The 23,969-nt window shown below is 45.7% G+C and overlaps 1 protein-coding gene across 5 annotated transcripts in view; it reads right to left on the bottom strand.

Moving 5' to 3' along the window:
• DENND5A (DENN domain containing 5A) overlaps nt 1-21,755 on the bottom strand; it is a 93,701-nt gene extending 71,946 nt beyond the window's left edge. For 3 of the 5 annotated variants that reach the window (XM_040989154.1, XM_040989158.1, XM_040989156.1), the window contains exon 1: nt 21,370-21,755. In XM_040989154.1, the coding sequence (XP_040845088.1) occupies nt 21,370-21,481 (112 nt within the window). In that variant the 5' untranslated portion in view covers nt 21,482-21,755. The remainder of the gene's footprint in view (nt 1-21,369) is intronic. The other 2 variants (XM_040989157.1, XM_040989159.1) reach the window with 1 other exon arrangement.
• Between the last annotated feature and the right edge of the window lie 2,214 nt (nt 21,756-23,969).

Raw genomic sequence — 23,969 nt, 5'->3', positions numbered from 1 at the left:
TGACTGTTCTGACTGGTGCAAGCAAAAATTAGAATGGGTGAGGGTTGGAACTAGGGGCTAAATCTGTCATGTTCAACTTCAGAACCACCTGAAGAGTGCATAATCAGGGAGTGGGAGTAGCCTAGTAGGGAAATAGTGGGCACCTCCCTCTTGGGTTACCACTCCCACTGGAGAGCACAAAAACCAGGACTGGGGCAGGTGTGGCTAGACAGAAAGGCACTCGCCAGTATGTGCATGGGCTGGATAGTAGGGTTGGCTGGGTTGAACTAGGTTTCAATGCCCATTGACATGTACGAGAGCTATGTGGGGCTGGATGTGGGGCAGGACTGAACAAGTCTGCAGTACTCATGGCATGCATGGGAACCAGGGTAGGGGCAGCCTGGTGGGGCTTATGGGGAGTCACACCAATTAGGCTGCAGCTCCCACTGGTTTGCATGAGGGCCGAGTATGAAGTGGGCAGGATCGGACTGGACTGCAACACGCATTGGTTCGCATGGAAGACAGGGCTGGAAGCAGAAGAGAGCCAGCAATTGCAATGGCCAGCATGTGCATAAGCTGATTGCGGCAACGGACTGTGCCGGCCCCTGTACTGGCAAGCACATACAAGAATCAGGTCTGGGATCACCTCAGATGAAGTTTCTTTGGAGATCCCTCCAACTGAACTGCTGATCTCAGAACTCCAACGATGATGAGACTATGTCAATCATAGATTCTTCAGTGACCTCATCGTGCTTGGAATGGCGAGACTGGCAGCAATTCAGAAGTGTTGAACTATTAAAATTGCTTGAGTAGGACCCTCGGAGCATGCCCCACATCAGGGACCTGGGATGGGTGGGAGGCTGGGTGGGGCTTCTCCCTTTGTTTCTCCCCTGACCCCAGATACAGGGGGAAAAATATTAGTTTGGAAACAATGGTCTTATCCACTTTCCTGTAGCCCTTGACCCTTTGTACCCTAATCAACTATGTAAGATTATTTAATAAATAATTAATGGAAAAAATAGAAATGGGGTCTGGCACATTAGCCTAGTGGCTAAAGTCCTCACCTCCCACATGCCAGGATGCCATATGTGCACCAGTTCATGTCCCGGATGCTCCACTTGCTGTTCAACTCCCTGCCAATGGCCTGGGAAAACAATCAAGGACAACCCTAGGTCTTAAAATCCTGCACCCACATGGAAGACCCGGAAGAAGCTCCTGGCTCCTGGCTTTGGATCAGCTCAGCTCTGGCTGTTGCAGCCTCTTGAGGAGTGAACCAGCAGATAGAAGAGCTTTCTCTCTGTCTCTCCTGCTCCCTGTATATCTGACTTTCCAATCAAAATAAAGAAATCACACAAAAACAACTACCACATTTTCTCCTCATATGTGGAATAATATATTTATTTATATACTTGTAAATATACTTTATTTATATACTTGTAAGGCCTAGAAGGGATTAGGGAAGATGGGGAGAGGTTAAATAATAAGAAGCAACTTAGAGTTAGACGGGACAAATTCCTAGTGTTGTTCAGCACAGTGGAGTGACTGTACTTCCCAATAATCTATTATGTATTTTCTGAGAAGAAACAGAGAAAAGCTCTAACACTGCAGTCATAGAGTAATGACAAGACAGGGAAATGTTAACTGCCATGATTTGATCAGTATGTTATACCTCCATAAAAATATACAATTACTGTAAATCAAAAAAGTGATTTACATGAAAGACTAAAAACACCTATCCATTGCAACGCAATCATTACAAGACAACCTCTGAGTTAAGAAGTCTAGACATAAACAATGATTAAAAATTTTTTACAAGATTTATTTATTTTTACTAGAAAGGCAGGCTAATAAAGAGAAGGAAAGAGAGGCAAAGATCTTCCATTCACTGGTTCACTCCCCATGTGGCCACAACTGGCATAGCTGAGCTGATCCAAAGTCAGGAGCCAGGAGCTTCTTCCAGGTCTCCCACGTGTGTGGAGGATCCCAAGGCTTTGAGCTATCCTCCACTGCTTTCCTGGGCAACCAGCAGGGAGCTGGATAAGAAGTGCAGCAGCCAGGACATGAACAAGTATCCATGTGGGACGCTAGCACTTGAGAGGGAAGATTATCCAACTGAGCCATCATGCCAGCCCCAAATGATCAAAAATAAATGTTTAAGATTTGCTTTTATTGGAAAGTCAGGTTTACAGAGACAAGCAGAGAAATAAAGCTCTTCCATCCGCTGGCTCTCTCTCCAAGTAGCAGCAATGGAGCTGAGCTGAAAATGATCAAACTTTTTAACATCAACGGCTCTCAATCAGAGTGTCATCTGTCTTTACATTTAAAAAGTTATATAACGGGCCCGGCGGCGTGGCTTAGTGGCTATAAGTCCTCGCCTTGAACGCACCTGGATCCCATATGGGCGCAGGTTCTAATCCCGGCAGCTCCACTTCGCATCCAGCTCCATGCTTGTAGCTTGGGAAAGCAGTTGAGGACAGCCCAAAGCCTTGGGACTCTGTACCCGTGTGGGAGACGCGGAAGAAGTTCCTGGATCCTGGCTTCTGAGCCGTTGCGCTCACTTGGGAAGTGAATCATTGGATGGAATCTCAATCTCTCCTCCTCTCTGTATATCTGACTTTCCAATAAATAAATAAAACTTTAAAAGAAAAAAGTTATATAACACGTGAAACTATCACATAAACTAAAAGGACAGATATCTCTACCTGGAGTACTTCTAATCATGTAAAGAAATCGAAAGTTTTAATTGGGGGCCGGGCAGATTAAGCTACTGCTTTCCCAGGCCACATGCAGGAAGGTGGATGGTAAGCATAACCCCTGGGATTAGAACCGGTGCCCATATGGAATCCTGGAGATTTCAAGGCAAGGACTTAACTGTTAGGCTATCATGCCAAACCCAAGCTTTGCATTTTTAAAAAGATTCATTTATGGGGCCAGGATGGTGCATAGCTTCCTAATCCTCCCTCTATCATTGTGGTATTCCATATGGGCTCCATTTCCAATTCAGCTCCTTGCTGAAGGCCTGGGAAAGCAGCGGAGAATGTCCTTGAACCTCTATATCCATGTGCAAGACTAAAAGAAGCTCCTGGCCTCAGTCTAGTCCAAAGTTGACCACTGCAGCTGTCTGGGAAGTGAATTGGCAAATCAATCTCTGTCTCTCTGTATTACTCTGCCTTCCAAATATAAATATTTAAAACAAACAAAAATCCCAAGATATTTATTTGAAAGCAGAATGGCAGAAAAAGAGTCAGTTCATCCACTGGATCACTTCCCAAATGGCCACAACAGATGGAGCCGGGGCAGGCTGAAGCCAGGAGCCCAGAACTCTATCCAGGTCTCCCACATAGATAGCTGGGGCCTGAGTACTTGGGCCATCATCTGCTGCCTTCTAGGAACATTAGAAGGACCTGGACTGGAAATAGGGCAAAATGGACTCAATCTTGTACTCTAACTTGAGATGTAGGCATCACAGGCACCCTTTTTTTTAAAAAAAAAAAAGCACTGCTAGAATCACATTTCTTTTACACATTTCTACTTCTGCATCACTCATTTCATCAAAGAACTCAAATTTCTTCCCCATCCTCAAATTTTATCTTAATCATTCCTGCCAAAACATCCTCAATCCTGGGCTGGTGCTGTGGTACCAACCTCTCAGGGCTGGAGTTCTGGTGCAGGGAGTTAAGCTACCATTTATGATGGTCGCAGCCATATCAGAGTTCCAGTTCAAGTATTGGTTGTTCTACTTCTGATCCAGTTCCCTGATGGATGTGTCTGGAGAGGCAGCAAAAGACAACCTCAGTACTTGGATCCCTTCCACCCTTGTGGGAAACCAGAATGAATCTCCTGGCTCCTGGCTTTAGCCTGGCCTAGACTTGACCTAGATACTGCAGGTACTTGGGGAGGGAAACACCAGATAGGAGCTCTATTTCTTTCTTTCAAATACAGTGAAAATAAGTAAAAATAAACAATGTGTGACTCTCCTGCCAGCTTACCCTAAATAACAAAAGAGAGAGTTATTTTAACTTTGGACCATAAAACCATTTTAATGTAATTTACTAACCACCAAAATTTTATCATTTGACACTATATCAAAGCACAAAGCCTAGCATTTGTCTTATAAAACTGCATTAAAAGCATTGTACTAGTCATATCAAAGCCTTGTTGTACTTCAGGCACAGCTGTGAGAACTAAAAAAAAAAAGTTTCCCTGTCACTCTGCAGAATGCTGAAAAACGGCCAACGCCTTTATTATGCAGTACAGAGCAGTGATGCAGCACTGTGTTTTAAAGGCTAGCTCTGGGACTGTAGATCTACATATATATATGGGAAAACAATAAACCTTTAGAAAGGAACACAGAACATCTTAACAGATCCTGAGAAAACAAAGATATAAGAAACACTATACAGCGTGAGAAAACTGACAGACTGGCCAATGGCTTTTGTTTCCAGGACCAGGAAACACAGATTACAAAAAGACATTTTAATACATGTAACTGACAAGACTCATTTTAAAAATATAAAGAATTCCACTACCTGAAAAACAAAAACTAGCAAAAGACCTGGATACTTCCAAAGTATACAAATAACTGACACACTTACAAGAAGTGCTCAACATGATAAGTCACTCAGAAAATGTCAATTCAAATAATTCAAAACCATTGCATAACCAATGAAATAATACAAATGAAAAATAAGGAAAGTGCCAACTGCTGGTGAGAAGGAGCAATATACACTCTCATGCACTAGTAGAAATATCAATTGGTACAACCATTATGTAAAATTTGGCAGGCAGTACCTACCAAAGCTGGACATGCATATAACCAAGACCTAGCAATTTCAATCCTAAGTACATACCAAACAGGCCAAAAGAATATGCACAAAAAGCTATGTATACATTTGGGGATCTCCCCAGTTGAACTCTGGGACTCAGAACCCTAACCATGAAAAGACAGAAGACAGAACAAGTCAGTCAACTACCTCAGTCATATGTTGGCAGTGAAAAACTGGGCAAACGAAGACTCTAAGATGGATTATGCCAACCAGTGGATTCTTCAGCGACCTCATTGTGCTTGGAATGGTGAAATTGGCAACAATTCAGAACTGCTGAACTATCAAAATCACTTGAGCAAGACCCTTGGAGCATGCCCCACATCAGAGACCTGGGATGGGTGGGAGACTGGGTGGGGCTTCTCCCTTTACCCCAGACACAGGAAAAAAACAATGTGGAAATAATAGTCTTAGCCACTTTCCTGTAGCACATTTAACTATGTAAAGAATGTCAAAAAATAAAGAAAAAAGAGGGGCCCGGCGCAGTGGCGCAGTGGCGCAGTGATGCAGTGGCGCAGTGGCGCAGTGGTTAAGGTTCTCACCTTGCACGCCCGGGATCCCAAATGAGTGCTGGTTCTAATCCCGGCAGCCCATCCAGCTCCCTGCTTGTGGCCTGGGAAAGCAGTCAAGGACGGCCCAAAGCTTTGGGACCCTGCACCCACGTGGGACACGCGGAAGAGCTCCTGGCTTTGGATCGGCATAGCATCGAGCATTGCGCTCCCTTGGGGAGTGAATCATCGGACAGAAGATCTTCCTCTCTATCTCTCCTCTCTGTATATCCGCCTTTCCAATAAAAATAAAATAAATATTTAAAAAAAACAAAATAAAGAAAAAAGATACTTCCAAAAAAAGCTATGTATACAAATCTTCACATGTCAATTTGTAATATTTAAAATCTGGAAATTAATCACATGTATCAACTGCAGATTTCAGATATGATACGATAAAATCACCTAACAGAAAAGCTACATGAGGTTAAGTCAAAAAAAAAGTTCTTAGTGGACCTGGCATGATGGGCTCAGTGACTAAATGCTTGCCTTGCAAGGGTCAGAATACCATATGAGCGCCAGCCAGTTCATGTCCCAGGTGCTCCACTTCCCATCCAGCTCCCTGTTTATAGTCTGGGAAAGCAGTAGTGGATTGATGGCCCATAAGCCTCAGGACCCTGCACCCATGTGGGAGACCAGCAAGAAGCTCTTGGCTTTGGGTTGAACTGGCTCATCTCTGGCCATTGCAGCTATTTGAGGAGTAAGGGACCAATGACGGAAGATTCTTCTGTCTCTCCTTCTCTCTATAAATTTGTCTTTCCAATAAAAATTATTATTTTTAAAAAGTTCTTAGAAAAAAAGGATTGAAAAGGTAGGTTTGGGGGCCACTATAGTGACACAGCACGTAAAGCTACCATTTGTGACATCAGGATCCACTATGAGCTCTGCTTTAAGCCCTTGCTAGTCCATTTCCAAGTCTCCTGAAAATCAGTTACAGAAGGAAAGACAAAGCTATCTTCCATCTGTTGGTTCACTCCTCAGATTGTCACAACAGCCAGGGCTGGGTCACACTGGAGTCAGGAGTCTGATCTGGCTCCCCAGACGAAGCAGGGTAGCAGAGACCCAAACCCAAGTCATCCTCTGCTGCTTTTCCCATGTCACTCACTAGAAAGGAGCTGGATTGGACGTGGATCTCATATGGGATGCCAGCTTTACTTGCTACACACTAACACCAGAACTAAATAAATCTTAAACAAACCAAAAGGTAGGTTTGTTTGAGGGCAAAAAGACTGAAATCCATACAAAATGTTTTTATAATACATTTATATTTATGCTGGGAAGGGAGCAGAGGACAGCCAGGGGTACCCACCTGAGAGACCAAAAAAGTTCTTGGCTCCCAGTTTTGGACTAGTCCAGCTCTGGCCATTGTGGCTATTTGGAGCATGAACCAGCAGACAGAAGATTTCTCATTGTCTCTCCCAATCTCTCTGCAACTGTGACTTTCAAATAAAATAAATCTTTAAAAAGAATACAGCATAAGCACAATGTTTAAGATGCTGATAACTGCTAATGACAAAGACAACAGTATCTTGAGTTTTTCCGAATCACTGTGCTAAAGAAATGCTTATTATTGTAGATAACACCATTCTCTTCAGCTAGACTTTTTATTTGTTCAATGTTACATGTCTTCTTTCAAATATTAAGTCATTTTTATCTGTTGTAAAACTCAAAGGCATCTCTTAACATCAAGTTCCATAACAACACAAAGCACTGTAGTGTTGTTCCTTCTCTTCCACCATTTCTCCTAAACTCTCTTTTATTTCCCTTTAGTTTTTGCTCACGTTCAAAAACCTTCAAGACCTAACCTTTACCAGGAGTGAGGAATGTCTGGCCCATGGGCAGCATAAAGCATGAGAAATTAATTGGCCTGGCCCTTCCAGGGCAACCAAAATGGGATTTGAAATTCAATAGCAGGTAGGATAACGACAAAAAGGTTCACCATACACGCTTTAGACACCCTGAGGTGGACTGACTAGTGGTACCCTAAAAATATATTTCGTCATCCTAATCCCAAGAATCACTGAATATTATTTAGGAAAAGGATGTTACAGATATAACTAAGAATCTCAAAATCCAATAAGAACCATAAGATAGATAAAACAGTATTTCAAAAAGCTTGTGGAAAACGGAATTAAAAGTTATGGGCTGGGGGAGGGCACAGGAAGGGGGTAGGGGAATCCCAGAGCCTATGAAACTGTGTCACATAATGCAATGTAATTAATAAAGTTATGTGCAAGGTTTGGCACAGAAGTTACAGTGCAACCTCCTTGGGATGCATGGGGTTGAATTCTGGCTCTGCTCCTACTTGCAATATCCTAAAAATTCACTCCCATAATTCACTGAATTCTTAATTCTCAATTATTTCGTTTTTTTATTTTTCTGAAGATGTATTTATTTTTGTTGCAAAGTCAGATATACAGAGAGGAGGAGAGACAGAGAGGAAGATCCTCCATCCACTGATACACTACCCAAGTGTTCGTCAGAGTAACCCACACAAGTGCAGGGTCCCAAGCCTCTGGGCCATCCTGGACTGCTTTCCCAGGCCATAGGCAGAGAGCTGGATGGGAAGTGGGGCCACCGGGACTAGAACCTGCACCCATATGGGATCCCGACACGTTCAAGGAAAGGACTTTAGTTATTAGGCTACCTTGCTGGGCCCAATTCTCAATGATTCTTTTTGTTGTTGTTGTTGTTAGATTTATTTATTTTTATTACAAAGTCAGATATACAGAGAGGAGGAGAGACAGAGAGGAAGATCCTCCGTCCGATGATTCACTCCCCAAGTGAGCGCAACAGCCAGCACTGTGCCAATCCAAAGCCAGGAGCCAGGTCTCCCACGAGGGTGCAGAAGCCCAAAGCTTTGGGCTGTCCTCAACTGCCTTCCCAGGCCACAAGCAGGGAGCTGGATGGGAAGTAGAGCCGCCGGGACCAGAACCGGCGCCCATATGGGATCCTGGTGCATTCAAGGCAAGGACTTTAGCTGCCAGGCCATGCGGCCAAGCCCAATTCTTTTTTAAAAGAAAGATTTACTTATTTTTACTGAAAAGGCAGAATTACAGAGAGAAGAGACAAAGAAAAAATCTTCCATCCACTGATTCACTCCTCAAATGACCACAATTACCAATGTTGAGCCAATCCAAATCAGGAGCCAGGAGCTTCTTTGGGGCCTCCCAAGTGGGCTCAGCATCCCAAGGCTTTGGGCCATCCTCCACTGCTTTCTCACGCCACAAGCAGGGAGAAGGATGAGAAGTAGAACAGTTGGAACACAAACTGGTACCCATCTGGGATCCCAGCGCCTGCTAAATGAGGATTTAGCCACTAGGCTATCACACCAGGCGCCCTAACATACTTTTAAAAAAATAAAAAATAGAATAGGCAACTATACTAGCACACTGGTATATACAAATTTTGTATTAACCAGGCCTAGAATGTCCACCAGTTATTGGCTCTTTTTCTCCCAGCAGTACAAGGCAACATAGGTAGCTACTTACAGTGGGGTTTAGAATTTATTTATTTAAATAAGCAACACAGACAGAGGAATATATAAAAAAATTATTCACCTGGACCCAGCGCTGTAGCCGAGTGGCTGAAGTCCTTGCTTCGCATGTGCCAGGATCCCTTATGGGTACAGATTTGTGTCCTGGTTGGTTGCTACACTTCCCATCCAGCTCCCTGCCTGTGGCCTGGGAAAGCAGCTTAAGAGTAGCTGGGAGAGCCAGAGAAGCTCCTGGCTCCTAGCTTCAGATCAGCTCAGTTCCGGCCACTACAGCCACTTGTAAACCAGCAAATGGAAGATCTTTCTTTGTCTCTACTTCTTTCTGTAAATTTTACTTTCCAATAAAAATAAATAAACCTTGAAAAAGAAAAAGGAAAGAACTAAATAGTTTCACTGTCCAATGGATGTAACAGCTAGTCTGGAGCAGGCTGACATCAGCAACAGGAGTTCTGGCTTAGCTTTCCATATGGGTGGCAGGGGCCCCACACTACACTGGCCCTCAAGTGATATCTTAGCTGCTCTTCCAAATACCTGTCCCTGTTGCTATTTTTTATTATTACTTACAATTTAATGTTAGTTCCTAGATGAAAGTATACTTACCTTGCAGAGTAATAAAGAAAAGTTCAGGGAATCTAAATAATATGCCCTAGATCATACAGCAAGAATTGGAAGCTTGTTCTTTATTTCTCTCAAGTTGTCTGCTATGTGCTTTTTAATTTTGAATGACCTCCTTATTGATAGGGCCCTTGTTTACAAACAAGTAACTCTGTTGCTCCTAGTCTTCTGAGGTGTCAGGGATAAAAACTAATAATTGTCAGTGTGATATGGGGACATGATAAAAGTATGCTTATAATAAAGTCTGTATCTTGTAGTCAGTGATTGTGCAGAAGGCCTCCAACTTAATTTTTTTTTCTTATTTAACTACTACTGACTGAGTTTTTTTGAAATTTTTTTTAATTATATTTTCGACAATCTTTACATAGTTAATTAGGGTAAAAAGGTTCAAGGGCTATAGGAAAGTAGGTAATATTATTTCCACATTGTTTCCTTCATGTGTAAAGGGGGATATTAAAGGAGAAGGCCCACCCAATTTCCCACCCTCCCCAGGTCCCAGATGTAGGGTATGTATGCTCCGAGGTTCTTGCTCAAGTGGTTTTGATAGTTCACCAGTTATGAATCACTGCCAATCTTGCTACTCCAAGCATGATGAGGTTGCCGAAGAATCCACTGATTGACATAATCCATCTTAGGAGTATCCCTTTGCCCCATATTTCGCTGCCAACATAGAGCTGAGATGGTTGACCTGTTCGTCTTCTTTCTCTTCTTGGATAGGGTTCTGAGTCCAGCATTTCGATTGGGGAGATCTCCAAAGAAATTTTGTCTGAGGTGTTCCCAGACCAGATTCTTGTATGTGCTAGCAAGTACAGGGCCTGGCAGTCCATCACCCCGATCAGCTGGTGGTTATAATTGCTGGGTTGGTTCTGTTTTCAGTCCCGACTTCCACTGGAACCAATGGGTGTTGCAATCCAGCCTGGTTCTGCTCAGCACATACTGGGCCCTCGCATAAACAAGTGGAACCTGCAGCCTAGTTGGAGCTACCCGCAATAACCCCCACCAGGCCTGCCCCCTATCCTGGTTCCCATGCTTGCCATTTTGTGCATCAGACTTGTACAGTCTGTCCCACTCCATTCCACCCCAGCCCCTGTCCTGGTTTTCGTGCCCTCCAATGGAAGCAGTAACACAAGAGGGAGGAGCCCACTATTTCCCTCCCAGGCCTCTCCCACTCCTGGATTATGCACTCTCCAGGTAGTTCTGTGGTTTGACTTGACAGAAATAGCCCCCAGTGCCAGCTTCTGCCACTTGATGCTGTGACTAAGCCCAAACAACCCTCACCCACTCTAATTTTGTTTGCACCAGTAGGAATAATCAGCCCAGCCTGGCTTTTCCCTATTCTAGCCCACATGAGGTGTACAGGCATTGTAGCCCTGCCTAGTCTGGTCTGCCCCCATCCCAGCTCACGCTCTCCAGTGGGAGTAGCTGTCCAGCAAAGGAACCACCCCTTATTCCCCTGTCAGCTCCGCCCCCTCCCTTCCTGGTTCTCCTCACACGTGCTGGATGGGCACTGCAGTCACATCCAGTACAGGCAACCTCACCTTGGCATTTCTGATGCAATTAAGAATTATTAAGAACTCAGGCTCGGCATGGTAGCAATTAAAGCACTCGCCTCGTACATGGTAGGATCCCATATGGGCACCAGTTCTAATTCCTACAGCCCCGCTTTCCATCCAGCTCCCCGCATGTGGCCTGGGAAAGCAGTCGAGGGACCCTGCACCCATTTGCGAGACTCAGAAGAGGTTCCTGGATTTAGATCAGTGCAGCACTGGCCATTACGCTCACTTGGGGAGTGAATCATCGGACGGAAGACCTTCCTCTCTGTCTCTTCTCCTCTCTGTATACCTGACTTTCCAATAAGAATTAAATAAATCTTAAAAAAAACTATAAAGAATTGAAGAGCCTGGCACAGTGGCCCCTGTAGTTAAATCATCAACTTGCACATGCTGGTATTCCATATGGGAGAATGGTCCAAAGCCTTGGGACTCTGCACCCATGTAGGAGACCCAGAAGAAGATCCTGGATCCTGACTTCAGACCAGCTCAGCTCCAGCCACCGTGGCCACTTGGAGAGTGAACCAGCAGACAGAAGATCTTTCCCTTTGTGTCTCCTTCTCTCTGTATTATCTGCCTTTCCAATCTAAAACAATAATAATAAATATTTTTTAAAATATATGTGGGGAAGGCAGAGTATGCAGGTTGGGACATGCCACCTAGGCCCCGTAGGTGGAGAGGCTTCAGACTGCCCAGAGAGTGGCTTTCAGACATACTGATATGTGAGCAACTGAAGAGCATGTTTAACAGGGGAGGAATGACTTCCTGGTCTTTCACAGACCTGGCCTCTACACTTGCAGGTAGACAAGGGAGCTGAGAAGGATTGGTTTAGAGGAGGCAAATCAGAGAACATGTCTAGGTCAGGCCAAGGCACCAATTTACACGGAGGACATAGGTTGAGCTAAGTAGCACTGCCATCTGCTGGCACAGGCAAAATCTGGGGCTTGGAGCATGCGTGGCTGGGCTAGGTCAGAGTACCACCCAAGAGAAAGATAGACTCCTAAAATGTCCGCAACAGCTGGAGTTGAGCTGATCCAAAACCAGGAGCCAGGAGCTTCTTCCTAGTCTCCCACTTGAGTGCAGGGGCCCAAGCACATGGGCCATCCTTCACTGCTTTCCCAGGCTATAAGCAGGGAGCTAGACATGGAGCAGCCAGGACATGAACTAGCACCCATAAGGGATCCTGGAGCTTACAAGGTGAGGCCAATTAAGCCATCATGCCAGCTCTCCACCCACAAAAACAAACTTAACAAAAACAAAAATCTAAGAATAATACAGTGTTCCATCTGCATTGCCATCTTAATTCTAAGCCTTAATCCTAAACCTAACTGTAGCCCTCAGCTTATTTTTTTTTTAAAGATTTATTTATTTATTTGAAAGTCAGATATATAGAGAGGAGGAGAGACAGAGAGGAAGATCTTTCATCCAATGATTCACTTTCCAAGTGAGCGTAACGGCCGATGCTATGCCGATCCGAAGCCAGGATCTAGGAACTTCTTCCAGGTCTCCCACAAGGGTACAGGCTCCTAAGGCTTTGGGCCGTCCTCGACTGCCTTCCCAAGCCACAAGCAGGGAGCTGGATGGGAAGTGGAGGTGCCGGGATTAGAACCAGCGCCCATATGGGATCCTGGTGTGTTCAAGGCGAGAACTTTAGCCGCTAGGCCCAGCCCTCAGCTTATTTTTAAAGTTTGCTCATTTTTGCAGATTTTAAAGATGTATACACGTATTTATTTGAAAGGAAAAAAGGAAGGCAAAGTGACAGAGAAAAAAGACAGAGTTAAAGATCTTCCATCTGCTGTTTCACTCTCAACAGGACTGCAATAGCTGAGGGTGGGCCAGGCTGAAGTCAGGAGATGAAAACTCCACTTAGTCTCCCAAAGCAGTGTGTGTTTGGGAGGGGGGGTGTCGGGAGTGGAAATTATCCAAGAATTTGAGCCATCACCTGTTACACTCAAGGGTACACATTAGCAGGAAGCTGAAGAAGCAAAGGCAGGATTCAATCCTAAACACTCAAATACAGGCATGTCACATGGTAGCTTAATCCATAGTGGATGAGTTTACAAATCCATACATTATTTACTTACTCAACACTTGGGAAAAGTTGTGGAAATATAGTTCATTAAGTTCCAAAAAGTTAAGTAGTAGGTTGTATTACTAAAAGATGACTGGGAGTGGGTCAGGACAAGAACCAGCATACACATGGGACACCAACATTTCAGGTAGAGGATTATGATGCTATGTCACCACACAAGTGCTTGCTCCTTTTCCAATCCAGCTCCCTGTAAATGGCTGCAACAGCTGGTGCTGCACTGATCCAAAGCCAGGAGGTAGAAATTTCTTCCTAATCCCCCACGCAGGTACAGGGTTTCAACAACTTGGCCATCCTCTACTGCTTTCCCAGGCCATAAGCAGCCAGGAAGTACAGTAGTCAGGACAGGAACTGGCACCCATATTGGATGCTGGTGCCTCAGGGTAGATTTGTGTGTTAAGCCACTGTGCCAGGCCTCAAACATTTTCCTAACTGGAAGAGTAAAAAGACATACATTTTAACATTTCTAACTTACTGGATGAAACTGGAAAAAAATTACATTTCAAGTGGGACTAAAAAAATTTAATTGATTTAGAAGCATATTACAAAATCCCAGTCATTTATAAATATTAATTCTTAGCATATGCTAAAAGTACTAACTAAACTATCTTTGATTTCTAGATCTAACTTTTTTATTCTATGACCAACATAAATGCATGTAGATTCATATTATGTTTTGCCAACTGGGAACAATTCACAAAGCAAGGAGTCCCCACAGACTGGAATGAAGCTGAAACTAGGTGAGACTTCCCTCCACAGACCTTCTCACCACTCAGGGCTCTCAGCATTCTAGAGTAATTGGCATGACTTACCCATCACACTAACAAACAACAAAAACTACTAACTTGGTCCTGTTAAACACGAAGTTATCACACCCTCCACATCTGACAGCCAAGCAAATATGCTAAACTTTGAGTAACAAGATGGCTTAAACTATACCTGCTGCCACTGTACTTTCCAGGACTCCATGTAATCCCCAGGGAGAGTACTGAAACCTGCCTGAGATCTGGCATCATCTGTACTCCCACTGTACAAGACCCTGCCAAGACCCTGTCCCAAGACTCTGCCACTTACAAATTCAAAACAGAGTTCAACCTACCCCAAACACCAGCAAGCACAGAACACCTGGAACATGGACCCTTGACTAATGCCTGCCTCACTAAATAGTTTTTAAGAATTGAATTCAAAATCCAGAGAAGCACAGCCTGTGTTTATACAGTCAATTCCGTGAGAATTCACCAACATCTAAAAGGCAAGCCTTTCTCTAACCCACTGGATCCTTTGCAATATCCAGCAGGACTCTAAAACATAAAGTACAGGTTTCCTCACATGTACCCGGGTTCCTAAGGCTTCTAAGATCCCTTAAGCGTAATCTGAATCCAAGCCTGGCAAGAGGAATCAAGAAATTGAGCCAAATCCTTCCACCAGGGTTAGCCAAGACACAAGTATACAAAAGGATATGAGATTGGAAAATGGTGTTGCCAGGAAGCCTTAGGGAGAGAAAACTTTATTTTTAATCTAGGAAGGAAGGAAGGGTTGAACAGTCTAAGAAAATCTGTGTAAGCACCCAACACTGTGACTCCAGATATCCTCCTAAGAAAAAAGAAGCAGGATACAATATCATTAAAGTAAAAGCTACATATTTTCCGTGTGACCCTCCACACCTCAGAAAGTCAAGTAGATTCTCTTAACATTCTGAAAATATTCAGTCTCTCCAATTAAAGTTAGTAGATGTATCAAACAGCTTCAATTTAGGCACCATCCTCCAACTACAGCAGTCTTAATTTCAGCAATAGCCACAGACGCCTGGGAAAGGTATTAGCACTCAAGGATTGCTGGAACTGGAGATCTGGACTTCAGAGCAGAGATACCTTTTTAAGACATCCATAACGAATCTGTCCAGAATCGATCAACTGTTAAAGAGAAATATTCATTGGGCCCGGCGCGGTGGCGCAAGTGGTTAAGGTCCTCGCCTCGCATGCCTGGGATCCCATATGGGCGCCGGTTCTAATCCCGGCAGCCCCGCTTCCCTTCCAGCTCCCTGCCTGTGGCCTGGGAAAGCAGTCGAGGATGGCCCAAAGCTTTGGGACCCTGCACCCATGTGGGAGACCCGGAAGAGGCTCCTGGCTTCAGATCGGCATAGCATGGGCCGTTGCGCTCACTTGGGGAGTGAATCATCGGACAGAAGATCTTCCTCTCTGTCTCTCCTCTCTGTATATCCGCCTTTCCAATAAAAAATAATAAAAATAAATCTTTAAAAAAAAAGAGAAATATTCACTCACTTTTAGGAGTCAAGTTGTGGTGGACCAGGTTCAACTGCTGCCTGAAACACTAGCATCCCACATGAGCAGTGGTTGAAGTTCAACTGTTCCACTTCCAAACCAGCTCCATACTACAGTCCCAGGGAAAGCAACAGAATATGGCCGATGTACCATTCACATGGGAGACCCAGAATTAGCTTCATTCATTCATTGCTGTACCAGGCCAAGCCACTATAGCCACTGAGAAGCGAACCAGAAAACCCAAGATTTCTCCCTTTCTGTCTTCTCTGTAACTCTGCTTTTATTTTTCCAAAAAAAGCCAGTAAAACAAAATTTTTTAAAAACCATTTACTTCATATTTACTCCGTTTTAAATTAAACTAAGGTGTTTGTTTTATTTGAATATTGAGAGCTCTTTCATGCACTGTCCTACTACCCAATGCCTGAAACAAGAAAGGCTCAGCTAGGCTAGAATGCAATTCTGGTCTCCTCCGTGGGTGGTAAGACCCAAATACCCAAGCCAACATCCACTGCCTTGCAGATGTCCGTTAGCAGGGAGCCAGAATCTGAAGTAGACAGGATCCAACCCCAGGAACTCTCAAACTTTTCATGGTCATTTCACCTCTGGGGAGAGCTAGCTTTTTTTTTTTTTTTTCCTTTCTCTTTCTTTTTTTCTTTCTTTCCTTTTCAATAAAATACCCATTTCAGCCACCGAAGACTTGCAAATTAAAACCATGAGATATTAATTCAGACCCACTAGGATGGCTCTGATTAAAAAGAGTTAAGTGTTGGTGATAATACAGACACCAAGAGAATGCAGAAATGCTGTAATTGTCTCAGAAGGTTCAACATGGAGTGACTTCACTCTTAAATACATAACCAGGAGAAACAAAAATTAAACCATATACGAATGTGTCCTAGGGCCCAGTGCAAAGGCTCAGGGGCTAAATCCTCACCATGCAAGCACCAGGATCCCATATAGGAAACAGTTCCTGTCCCAGCCGCTCCACTTCCCTTCCAGCTCTCCCCTTTGGGCCATCCCTAGGAAAGCAAAGAGGGATGGCCCAAAGCCTTGGGAACCTGCACCTGTGTGGGGGACCCAGAAGAGGCTCCTGGCTTTGGATTGGACTCAACTCAAACACTTTCGCGCCGGGTCCTCTTTTTAAACTTTTTACTGGAAAGGAAGATTTACAGAGAGAAGGAGACTGAGAGAAAAATCTTCCATCCATTGGTTCACTCCACAAACGGCTATAATGGCTGGAGCTGAGCTGATCTAAAGCTGGGAGCCAGGAACTTCTGGTTCTCTCACATGGGTTCAGGGGCCCAAAGATTTGGGTCATCCTCTGTTGCTTTCCCAGTTAATAAGCAGGGAATTGGACTAGAAGTAGAACAGCCAGCCCAGCGCAGTAGTATAGTGGCTAAAGTCCTCGCCTTGCACACACTGGGATCCCATATGGGCACCAGTTGTAACCCTGGCAGCACATTTCCCATCCAACTCCCTGCTTATGTCCTGAGAAAGCAGTTGAGGACAGCCCAAAGCCTTGGAACCCTGCACCTGGTTGGGAGACCTGGAAGAAGCTCCAGGCTCCTGGTTTTGGATCAGCTCAGCTCTAGATGTTGTAGCCACTTGGGAAGTGAATCAGCAGATGAAAGATCTTCCTCTCTGTCTCTCCTTCTCTCTGTGTATCTGACTTTACAATAAAAATGAATAAGTCTTCAAAAAAATAAAAATAAAAGAGCAAATCTTTTAAAAAAGAAGAAGTAGAGCAGCCAAGACACGACCCAGTGAACCACCATACAGGATGCCAGTACTTGCAGGCAGAGAATTAGCCTGTTTAGACACCACACTGGTCTCACAGCATTCTTCCTTAGTATGAAAGAACCTAGACTAGAAAAAACTGCAACAATGTCTGCTCCGGCCCTGCAACGCAGTTATTTATTTGCCTCTGCTCCCCAAGAGACTCCTACAGAGAATGCAAAATATCCTCAAGCACCAGAAAAGAATGAAACACAGCAAGGGAGACAGGTATTCTCCCATTCCCTTAGAGCCTCACTTTCCTTACTAAAAAATCAGAAGGCTACATATTTTCCAAGATTGTTATACTACTTGACATCAGAAGTTCTAATATTGTTCACAAATGGTTAAGGAGTAATATGACCTGATGAGTGCTAAAACTTTTCTAGACAGTCAGTACTTTGCTCTACTAAAAGGGACATGAAGAGACTATTTCATGTGTTCTCAGTATTTTAAGTAAGTTCATACAGGATCCTGGCCAGTCTCCCATCTAATCTTCTCTCAACGTTTTCTCTTCAATTCTTGGCAAGCAGCTCTGCTAGAGCCTGGGAAAACTGGTGTTACAACGAAAGAACCCGTATATGTCACTACTGGGTGTGGGTCAGTTCGGAAGACCTTGCCTATTTCAAGGTTAGAAATAAGCCATAGGGATTGGTGCCATGGTGTACTAGTCTGAGTCTCCCTGAGGCACCATCCTCCCATCTGGGCATGAGTTCAAGTCCCAGCTGCTCAACTTTCATTTCAGCTCCCTGCTAACTGCCTGAACAAACCGTAGAGTGTGGCCCAACTGCCAGCACACAGATCTCTCTTCCTGTCTTTCTATCTCTCTATATGTATAATTCTGCCTTTCAAATAACCTAGAGGCTAAAATCCTCGCCTTGAATGCCCCGGATCCCATATGGGCACCAGTTCTAATCCCAGCAGCACCACTTCCCATCTAACTCCCTGCTTGTGGACTGGGAAAGCAGTTGAGGATGGTCCATAGCCTTGGAATCCTGCACCCACATAGGAGACCCAGAGGAGGCCCCTGGCTCCTGGCTCCAGATTGGCTTAGCTCTAGTCACTGCCACCACTTGAGGAGCGGATCAGCAGGTGGAAGATCTTTCCTGTCTCTCCTCCTCTCTGTATATCTGACTTTCCAATCAAAATAAATAAATCTTTATTTAAAAAAAAAAATAAAAGGAGATACCACTCACAAAAGATAACCAGATTTGCACTTTACCAATAGATTACCATTCTCTGCTTCCAATTCAAAAGTACATCCTCAACTAATCAGAACAGAAAACAAGAATAAATTTTCACATCTTCCTCATCTGCTTGCACAAGAGTTACATGATTTGCTTAAGTACTGACAAGGAAAGGCTCCTACAAAACCCAGAGATATCAGGACATGTTTCTTACAGTAAGCCGTACTTATTACTACAAACACAAAGACGCAAATCTTAATCCTGCTGCAGAAAACCAAATGGAACTCTGGAGAGCTTGCCTTGCAAGAGTTTAGAAGCTACCTCAGGTATGCTCATACGACTTAATTTCCTTGGAGAGAACACATAATCCTAGTACCTTCCTAGAGAACCTGGATGCAATCCACCATTTCCTACAGTTTCCCTGAATATGGCATTATCAGTTTGGGGGCTTTAAGGCAGGCTGAGAAGAAAAAATGCACCCGGAAGACTCTCAGCAGGGACTCACAGAGAGCTATTTGTATTCCACTTTGTTTTATTCAAAGATTCTCTCTGGGTAGTCCAGATTCCCCTACCAACCCACCAGAAATGAGAAAACAGCCCTTCAATCAGTGCCTATTCTAACAAAGGTCACCTGTTAGATAGTCTTGGCATTCCACTCCTGCAACCACATTTAAAAAGACAGAAATGCCCTTCTTTACATATTTTATACAGCTCAACCTCCTTTCTTTAGTTTCCTAATAAACTTGCACAATGGTACAACAGGTATTCACTAGAAGAGCAGTTTTCTTTCAATTAAATATTGAGAGATGTTTTGTTCTGTTTTGTTTTTTCACATTTTTGAGAATCTACTTGAAAAGACTTTTTTTTTTTACTTGTATTCTCTTTTTCCTGGCAGTGTTACCCAACTTGCCCCCAGGCACAGAGGTAGTCAATAGCAAAGTAAAAATGCTCAACTCAAAACCCATGCTCTCATTAATAACTTACCAGCTTCCTTCCTATACTATATTTGTAAACCATCCTCTCTTTTATTTTACTTATTTGAAAGCAGAGTTAAAAACAGAGAAAAAATAAAAACAGAGGGAGATTTTTCTTTCACTGGTCCACTCCCCAGATGGCCGCAACAGCCTGGACTGGGCCGGGCCAGAGCCAGGAGCCTCCCTGGGGTCGCCCAAGTGGGGGCAGAGGCCCAAGTAGAATAAAAATTACATTGATCTATTCTACCACCTTGAATTACTCAGTTACTTTTAATTTTGAATTACTTGAATTACTCAGACCTCAGTTACTTTTAATTTTGCTCAATCTTTTCATGCTTTCTAAAGATCTCCAGTCCGGCCAATGTAGTTAGCTCACAGAGGAGCACAGGACAAAGGGTCAAGCTATTAGCTAGGATTTAGGCACCACCAGCCTTCCTGGCCTTCCTTTCCTCTCTGAGAATCCTCTAGCACTAACACCCTGAGCCAAATTCCAATAACTACATCAACATGCAAACTAAGCATATATATAAGAACTATTAAACAATTAACATTTGTATAAAAAATATCTGAAGCCCCAAAAATGTAAACTTAAAATAATAAAGCCAACCCCACAAAACCATAATATTAACAATACCATTGGTTTATGATTTTTCTCCCCACCTTCTTTAGAGGAAACAGTATTTTTTCTGACCTTCTCATATCAATCCATCTTAATGCTGAAAGAAACAGTCCAGGGACTGGCGGCGTGGCCTAGTGGCTAAAGTCCTCGCCTTGAACGCACCAGGATCCCATATGGGCGCTGGTTCTAAACCCAGCGGCTCCACTTCCCATCCTGGGAAAGCAGTCAAGGACGGCCCAAAGCCTTTGGACCCTGCATCCATATGGGAGACCCAGAAAGAAGTTCCTGGATCCTGGCTTCAGATCGGTATAGCATCAGCCTTTGCAGCCACTTGAGGAGTGAATCATCAGACAGAAGATCTTCCTCTCTGTCTCTCCTCCTCTCTGTATATCTGACTTTCCAATAAATAAATAAATCTTAAAAAAAAAAAAAAAAAACAGTCCAGGTTTGTCATTTGAAGAATGCACCCAACTTTTTTAAAAAAGAAAAACTGGAATTTTTCTGATGACCCAGAAAACTGTCCTGTCATATCTGAAGTAAAGTAAAATGAGTCAACAGGATATTCACTTTCGAGAGAGAAACTTTACAGTGACCACAACATGACAGCAAAGTGCAAAGGGGTTTGCCCCATCAAATCAGCATGACATAACTTAAAAGTGTAACACACGCCTCCACCCACTTGAAACCTGCCACCACAGAGCCTCCAGCCAAAAACTTCAAAAAGTTGTGGCAATCCATAAGGTACCACTGATGGAGAATTGGAATGGGGAGGGAACGTGCATTAATAATCCTGACCCTCACACCAGATGTGCTCAGGGCCCCATCTCCACACCCCTCATATCTCCCCTCATCGGAAACGGTTTGAAAAGGTTCTCGTGTTCTCTCTCTCTCTCTCTCTCTCTCTCACACACACACACACACACACACACACACGACCCTGGTCCTCATAAAGGACAACAATTACTTCTCAGAGAAGGGTATTACCCGAGGCCGCAAGCCCTTCTTGGGCCAACTTCACATCTCAGCCGCAGGGGCCGAGCAGGAAAACCCAGGAGGGGCTGAGTTATAACGGTCTTGAGGAACTGGTATTACTGCCTTTTTTGGGAAGAGGCCAGATACACTCACCAAGTTGTTTTGTTTAAAGTCCGGGTGGAACTTATTTTCACCAGGACGTGGGATGCCTTCTTCCGTCCCTAATCGGTGCTTAGAAGACAAGTTTTCCCTAATTCGACTCTTGAGTCTCTCAAGCCTGCCCTCCTCCCGGTCGCCGAGGACGTGCCCGCAGCGCCCGGGGCCGCTCGCACCCTTCGTCCGGCCCAACGGTGCCCAGTGCCGGCGTCCCCGGAGCTTCCCGGGACAAAGCGGGCTTGGGGGAGCTCTCCTCGGGGCCCCCCACCGCCCGCCCCGGCCGCCACGGGCCCGGCGCGCACTCACCCGACAGCTCGTCCGGCTCCAGCCCAGTCTCGGTGTCCAGCCCGCAGATGACAAAGTAGTCGGCGAAGCGACTGGGTGCCGAGCCCCCTCCGCCGCCGCCTCCTCCGCTCATGGCGCCGGGGCCGAGTCGGGCCGGGCCGTGCGGAGCGGCACGGAGCCCCCGCACCCGGGCTCCCGGCCGCCCGCCCTCAGGCCGCCCCTCCCGCCGCTACCGCGGCTCGGGCCGCCGCCCCCGGCCCTGGCCCGGTCCCCGCGGCCGCCGCGGCTGCCGTGACGGGGCAGGGGGGCACCGGGCCACCCCGCGCCGCATCCTGGACTCCTTCCCCTCTGCGTCGCCGCCGCCGTCGCCAGCCGAGAGCGCCGCGGCCCGGACGAGCCAGGAGAAGGGCGGAAAGCGCCGGGAAGAGCCCCGCCGCGGCCCCCTCCCGCCGCGCCTGCGCACGCGCCGTCGGGGAGAGGGGCGGGCGCCTAGCGGAAAGGATGACGTGATGCTCTTCGGGCCCCGCCGGCCGCAGCTTCCCCCTCCCAGCTCCCCCGGCGGTCGCCGCAGCGCGGCCGTGCGCTGCCCGGTCGTCCGCAACCGCCACCTCCCGAGGGCTGAGGCGGTGCGGGAAGCGTGGGTGTATCCCATAGAGCCGGGACCCTGGGAAGAGTGCGTGTATCCCATAGCGCCGGGGCCCTGAGCCGTGCTGTGGCGCCTCTCTCATCCACCAGCTAGAAACCCGAGATTTCTTTAACCTGGTCGCGTCGCCGGCAAAGGTCTCAGGAGTGCGCTCCAAGCCCACTCAATCCTGCCCTCAGGCTGTCAGCCTAGACGGGGCCCCCACCGAGACTTTTCCCTTGTTCGGGGGTGGTCCAGCCTGTGTTAAATTGATTGATTGTTAAATTGTTTTACAGATAGGGAAATAAGCTGAGGGAACTCCTTCAAGGTTACATGGGCTTCGAGAGACAAAGCCAGGAACTGCATCCTGAGTCTGAGACCTGCTCCCTGACACCCACCCCCCACACCACCTTCTGCGCCCAGACCCTTTTCCATTTCCACAGGCCACACCCTTTCCCCTCTCCTCTGGGAAGCCTCCAGCATCTCCTCCCACTGTGAGAATTGTCAAATCCATTCCGGAGGGTCTTTTCCTGTAAAAACAAGGCAGAAAACTGAGATGCTTGGAGGTGTGGGGGCTCACTTACTTCTGAGTTGTTATCCTGGGACCCACAGAAGCGAGGGAAGAGTGGCCTTAAAGGACATGAGAGGCCCAAACGTAGGGGGGATTGCTTCTGCGCTCTAAAGTCATGCTCACACTGGGAAGCTGGCTATATTACTCACTGTGTCATCCAAGGGCAAGTACCTTACATCCCAGGAGGCCAGCAGTTGTAGTTTTCAAGGTTACAGGGGGCCAGCATGATAGCATAGTGGTTAAGGTCGCCAGGGATCCCATTCAGCTCCCTGCTTGTGGTCTGGGAAAGCAGTGGAGGACAGCCCAGCGCGTTGCCCGGAGCATTGGGACGCTGCACCCCTGTGAGAGACCTGGAGGAAGTTCCTGGCTCCTGGCTCCAGATTGGCGCAGCACCCGCCGTTGCAGCCACTTAGGGAGTGAATCATTGGTCGGAAGATCTTCCTCTCTGTCTCTCCTCCTCTCTGTACATCTGCGTTTACAATAAAAATGAATAAATCTTTTTAAAAAGAAAAGATTACAAAAGATAAATACAGGTAACAGTAAAGCAATAAGAATAGTGTCTGACACACAAAAAAAGGCATCCAGTCCATGTTACCCTGATTATTAGTGCTGGTGGTGTTGTTCCAGACACGATTTGCTCAAGGCTTGCTCTGACAGGCTGCCACTAAGCTGGTCTCCATACAAGGGTGAGCCAGGACTCTCTGGTGTTCTCTCCTAGTTACTTCCTCTTAAGTATAGTCCCCTTAGGGAGGATGGCCTGGAGGTCACAGCCAACATCACTTGGAGCCATTGCACCTACTTCTCCCTGTAGCTAATCTGCCTGAACTGATGGGAGAAAAGCGAGGAGGAGAAGGTAGTTTGCCATTCGGAGGGAAGGCTGCTCCAGCCCATACTGCTGCATCCTGTGGACACAAGCAGTAAAAGGATATCAGAGTACTGAGCACTTACACAGACTGGCAAGCACGTCTCTCTAGGTTGGCAGATGATTGGGGAAGGCTTCTAGAAGGAATATTTACTCTGACCTGAGTTCTGGAGAATGACAGGGACAATAAAAGAACAGCTTTGAATGCTAGGTAAAGTTTTAATCCTAAGTGTCATGGGCCCTGCCACCTCCTCAGTTCTGTGGTTCAGCAGTGCTGTAGCCCAGCTTCCTACCCAGTTCCTTGCTAATGCACCTAAGAAAGCAGCAGAAGATGGCCCGAGTGTGTGGCTCTCTGCATCCATGTGGGAGACCTAGTTGAAGTTCCAGATTTGTGGCTTTTGGCTTACTCAGCCCTGGCTGCTGCTGCCATTTGAGGAGTAAACCAACAAATAAATTTCTCTCTCCCTCTCCCTCTTTCCCTTTCACTCTTTCAAATAAATTAAAAAACAAAAAACAAAAAACTAAAAAGTCCTGGGCCAGCGTTGTGGGGCAGGAAATTAAGCTGC

Source organism: Ochotona curzoniae, unplaced genomic scaffold (genome assembly GCF_017591425.1).
Source record: "Ochotona curzoniae isolate NIBS_2020 unplaced genomic scaffold, NIBS_Ocur_1.0 contig_517, whole genome shotgun sequence".
Taxonomy (NCBI): Eukaryota; Metazoa; Chordata; class Mammalia; order Lagomorpha; family Ochotonidae; genus Ochotona; species Ochotona curzoniae.
The sequence above is the reverse complement of the archived record's forward strand: the minus strand, read 5'-3'. Positions and strand labels throughout refer to the sequence as shown.